The sequence below is a fragment of the Vicia villosa genome, unplaced genomic scaffold (assembly GCF_029867415.1).
Source record: "Vicia villosa cultivar HV-30 ecotype Madison, WI unplaced genomic scaffold, Vvil1.0 ctg.001598F_1_1, whole genome shotgun sequence".
Taxonomy (NCBI): Eukaryota; Viridiplantae; Streptophyta; class Magnoliopsida; order Fabales; family Fabaceae; genus Vicia; species Vicia villosa.
Window position 1 is genome coordinate 452,873 of NW_026705670.1, and position 4,391 is coordinate 457,263.

The 4,391-nt window shown below is 51.6% G+C and overlaps 1 protein-coding gene across 1 annotated transcript; it reads left to right on the forward strand.

Annotated features, from left to right (window-relative positions):
• The first annotated feature begins 672 nt into the window (after nt 1-672).
• On the forward strand, nt 673-4,013 carry LOC131635951 (uncharacterized). Its single transcript, XM_058906587.1, has 4 exons — nt 673-1,258; nt 1,532-1,837; nt 1,933-3,752; nt 3,873-4,013. The coding sequence occupies exons 1-4, from the start codon at nt 673-675 to the stop codon at nt 4,011-4,013; spliced, it is 2,853 nt and encodes a 950-aa protein (XP_058762570.1).
• The last annotated feature ends 378 nt before the right edge of the window (nt 4,014-4,391 follow it).

The following is a 4,391-nucleotide window of genomic DNA, read 5'->3' on the forward strand; positions in this document are numbered from 1 at the left end:
GACCGACGAATGCATACACCTCAAAGATGCCATCGAGACTCTGATTAAGGAAGGCCACCTTTCTAAGTATACGAAGAAGGGAGAATCTTCCCGGAGAGAAGGTCAAAGGAACTCTGACGACGATAACTCACCAGATGGAAGACCACTGCAAGTTGCCCTATCAGTCACCCGACCAGAAGACTTCATACCCTCGGTCGGAGTGACCTCCACTCTGAGCTCATGGGAAGGATTCCCGACCGCCATGGTCATCTCTAACGGTGGAGATCCTGGCTCTCTCACAATTAGCTCGGTAAAGAGAAAGTTTGACGAGCTCATCAGCGCCAACTCAAACCTCGGTCCAACCCTCCAGAAGTTCAAGGGAAAATCAGACCGGATAACCTTCTACCTCGAAGAGCTCCCCAGCGGAGCCCCAAATGCCACGATTCCCCTGCTCGTTCGAGCAAGGATGGCTAATTTTGACGTCCGTCGGATCCTGATTGACGAGGGAAGCTCGGTCGACATCATGTACTCCCACCTCTTCAAAACCCTCAAGTTGGACGACTCCCACCTCACTCCATACGTAGGTTCCGACCTCTAGGGCTTCAACGGGACCATCACCAAACTCTGGGGTTACGTCGAGCTGATCGTACTTTTGGGGAAGGAGAAGCTTCCATACAAGTCAAGACACAATTCATGGTGATCAACTGCAAAACTCTCTACAACTGCATCATCGAACGACCCACTCTAGCCGAACTCGCGGTCGTCCCCTCGACCGTGCACCTCAAGATGAAGTTCTACACAAAAAAGGGACGAGTAGCCACCATCAAAGCCAACATCGAAGCGGCCAGAAGGATATTCGACGCGTCGATGAAAGGACTACAGCTGATCACCCCTCCTTCTATCGCCAACAAGAAGCCAAGGGCCGAAGACAAGCTAGCTCGGGAAGACCTTCAGCAACCGACCAATGTCAGCTCAGTCAACCTTGACGCCCGTTTTACAAAAGAAGAACTGAAGAACGGCGAAGAACCGCAACCGAGGACAGCCCACCCCGTCCGACCAATTCCGAACGGCGACTTCGAGCTCGTCCCACTGGGCAACCCTGACATGGCGGTGAAGATTGGCAAAGACATCCCGGATCTGCCGAGGACACAACTCGTGGCTTGCCTTCGAGCCAACGCTGACTTGTTCGCATGGAGCGTAGCTAAAATGCCCGGACTCAACGCCGAGGTCGCCTGCCACCACCTCTCCATTAATCCAGCTGCAAAGGCAGTAGTTCAACGTAGGCGTAGGCAATCTCCCAAGAAAGCAGAGGCTGCCGAGAAAGCTGTAAAAGACCTCCTAGAGGCAAATTTTATTTTCGAGGCGAAGTATTCAACTTGGCTCTCAAACGTTGTACTATTTGAAAAATCTAATGGAAAATGGAGAATGTGCGTTGATTATACCGATGTTAATAGGGCTTGTCCCAAAGATGCTTATCCTTTGCCTAACATTGACAGACTGGTCGACAACTCGGCCGATTATAAATTGTTACCTTTTATGGGTGCTTATTCAGGTTACAACCAAATCCCCATGGAGAGATGTGACAAGCAGTGCACGACATTCATGACCGAATCAGACAACTATTACTACAATGTAATGCCCTTCAGACTCAAGAACGCAGGAGCCACTTACCAGCGGATGATGAATAAAGTATTCCGAGGAGAGATCGGAGACACCCTCGAAGTGTACATGGACGACAAGATCGTCAAATCCCGAGAAGAAACTGACCACACCACGCATCTCGAACGAGTATTCGAACAGGCCAGGTCCTACAAGATGCGTTTCAACCTAGAAAAATGCACCTTCGGCGTCCGGGCAGGTAAGTTCCTCGGTTTCTACTTGATCGAAAGAGGAATAGAATCCAACCCGGACAAATGTCGAGCATTCTCGGAACTCCCGACACCCAACAATAAGAAATCAATCCAAGTCTTAAATGGGATGCTCACGGCGCTGTCTCGATTCGTCGCGAAATACGCCCAACACGATCTCCATTCTTTAAACTGCTGCGCAAAGAAACGACCTTCGAATGGTGCGAGGAGTGCGAACAAGCACTATCTCACCTCAAGCAAGTCCTTTTGGAAACACCCGTCCTGTCCCGACCAGGAAACGATGACCTCTACCTAGCCGTCTCGAACGAGGCAGTTAGCGCGGCCTTAATCCGAGAAGCCGATGACGGGAAGAAGCCCATATACTTCACCAGCAAGGCTCTACAAGGACCCGATGTGCGATATCAGCAAATCGAAAAAGTTGCCTTGGCACTAATAATCGCCGCTCGAAGGTTGAGGTACTACTTCCTCGCCCATACCGTCGTCGTCCGAACCGACCAACCAATCAAACAACTCCTCGGCCGACCGGACATGGCCAGGAGAATGCTGAAATGGTCCCTAGAGCTATCCGAATTCGACATCCAGTACGAAAGCAGGAAAGCACTGAAAGCGCAGGCACTGGCCGATTTCGTGGCCGAGATGACCTCGATCACCTCCTCCCCTCCTTCAGCCGAGAATAAGTGGTCCCTCTACGGAGATGGCGCCTCCAGCAGCTCAGGATGCAGAGCCGGTGTCATCTTGGAAAACGATGAAGGACTCGTCATTGAGGTATCCCTAGTATTATCCTTTACCACGTCAAACAACCAGGCCGAATACGAGGCTTTCCTCCCCGGCCTGCAACTTGCTGAGAACGTAGGCGCTCAGGAAGTAAAGATTTACACTGACTTCCAACTCGTCGCATCCCAAGTTAACGGCGAATACCTCGCGCTGGTCAAAGAGAGAATGAAAAACTTCGCAAGAGCAGAAGTCGAGCACATTCCTCGGGAGCATAATTCCCGAGCCGGCGTTCTCTCCAAACTCGCGAGCACGAGAAAGAAAGGTGGGAACAAGTCAGTAATCCAAGAAATCCTCTCAAAGCCAAGTGTGGATAAGAATGCACCCCTGACGCAAGTGCTCGCCATTGGCGACGATCATTGTTGGATGACCCCGGTGTATAATTTCCTCACAAAGGACGAACTGCCGACGGACGCAAAAGAGGCCTCCACGATCAAAAGACGGGCCTGTTCGTACGTCATCGTCGAGGACAAACTATACCGGCGAGGATTTTCCACCCCCCTTCTCAAATGCGTCGACGCCTCCCAAGCGCTCGAGATACTACAGGAACTTCACGAGGGGATCAACGGCCAACACCTCGGCGGTCGATCACTAGCGAGAAAGGCTCTCAGAGCCAGATACTATTGGTCAACCATGCAGCAAGACGCCAAAGAACATATCCAGAAGTGCGATAAGTGTCAACGTCATGCCAACATGCACCTAGCTCCCCCGCACGAGCTTAAATCCATATCATCACCCTGGCCATTCTCCACATGGGGAATGGACCTCCTCGGACCATTCCCAATAGGATCGTACCAAAACAAGTACCTGGTGGTCGCCATAGACTACTTCACTAAATGGATAAAGGCCGAAGCGCTCGCCAAGATCACAGCCCAAAACATGCTCCGTTTTTATAAACGAAATGTGCTCGCTCGGTTTGGGGTGCCTCAGGCAATAATAACCGATAACGGCACCCAATTCACCGATAGAAAGTTCCAAGAGTTCGTGTCCAAGCTCGGCACCAAGAAGCACTTCACTTCGGTAGAACACCCCCAAACCAACGGACAAGCGGAGGCGGCGAACCGAGTCATTCTCCGAGGGCTGAAACGAAGGCTCGACGAAGCTAAGAGAGCTTGGGTCGAGGAGCTGCACAGCGTACTCTGGGCGTATAGGACGACGCCACATTCGAGCACTGGAGAAACCCCATTTAGATTAACCTACGGCACCGAAGCCGTCATCCCCGTGGAAATCCGAGAACCTTATCGTCGGACCGAGTCACCTCTCGAAGAAGAACTCAGCGACGAAGCTATGAGGGAAGAACTCGACATGGTCGAAGAGATCCGAACAGGGTCTTCCCTCCGTGAAGCCAAGCTAAAGCAACAGATAGCACTGCGCCATAATACCAAAGTCATCTAACGCGAGTTCGAAGTCGGCGCCCTAGTGCTTCGCAGAAACATGAAAGACTCGCGAGAAGGCAAACTTGGCCCAAACTGGGAAGGCCCGTATCGAGTTTACGATAAAACCGAGAATGGCGCCTACTACCTCGAGAACCTCCTCGGTGAAAAACTTGCTCGACCTTGGAACGCTGAAAAACTCAGACGAAATTACAGCTAAAAACATCTAACTCTCCCCGAACACTCACCTAAAAAAGAGAGGGTGATCGGGCAAGGACGCGCGTCATGGTACAAATGCGAGCGCTCCATGACAACGACAGTCGGAATTCCTCGCCAAGGCGAAAAAACGACTACACGGGGAACCCTACACCTAGATCCACCGTGGCGGTACCTGCACGAC

Bases quoted from the DNA above. Each gene is read 5' to 3' on its own strand.
- LOC131635951 (XM_058906587.1), top strand. From the start codon at position 673: ATGGTGATCAACTGCAAAACTCTCTACAACTGCATCATCGAACGACCC. The intron at 1,838-1,932 runs GTAAGTTCCTCG...CCCAACAATAAG, and splicing joins CACCTTCGGCGTCCGGGCAG to AAATCAATCCAAGTCTTAAA. The intron at 3,753-3,872 runs GTACTCTGGGCG...CGTCGGACCGAG, and splicing joins GGGTCGAGGAGCTGCACAGC to TCACCTCTCGAAGAAGAACT.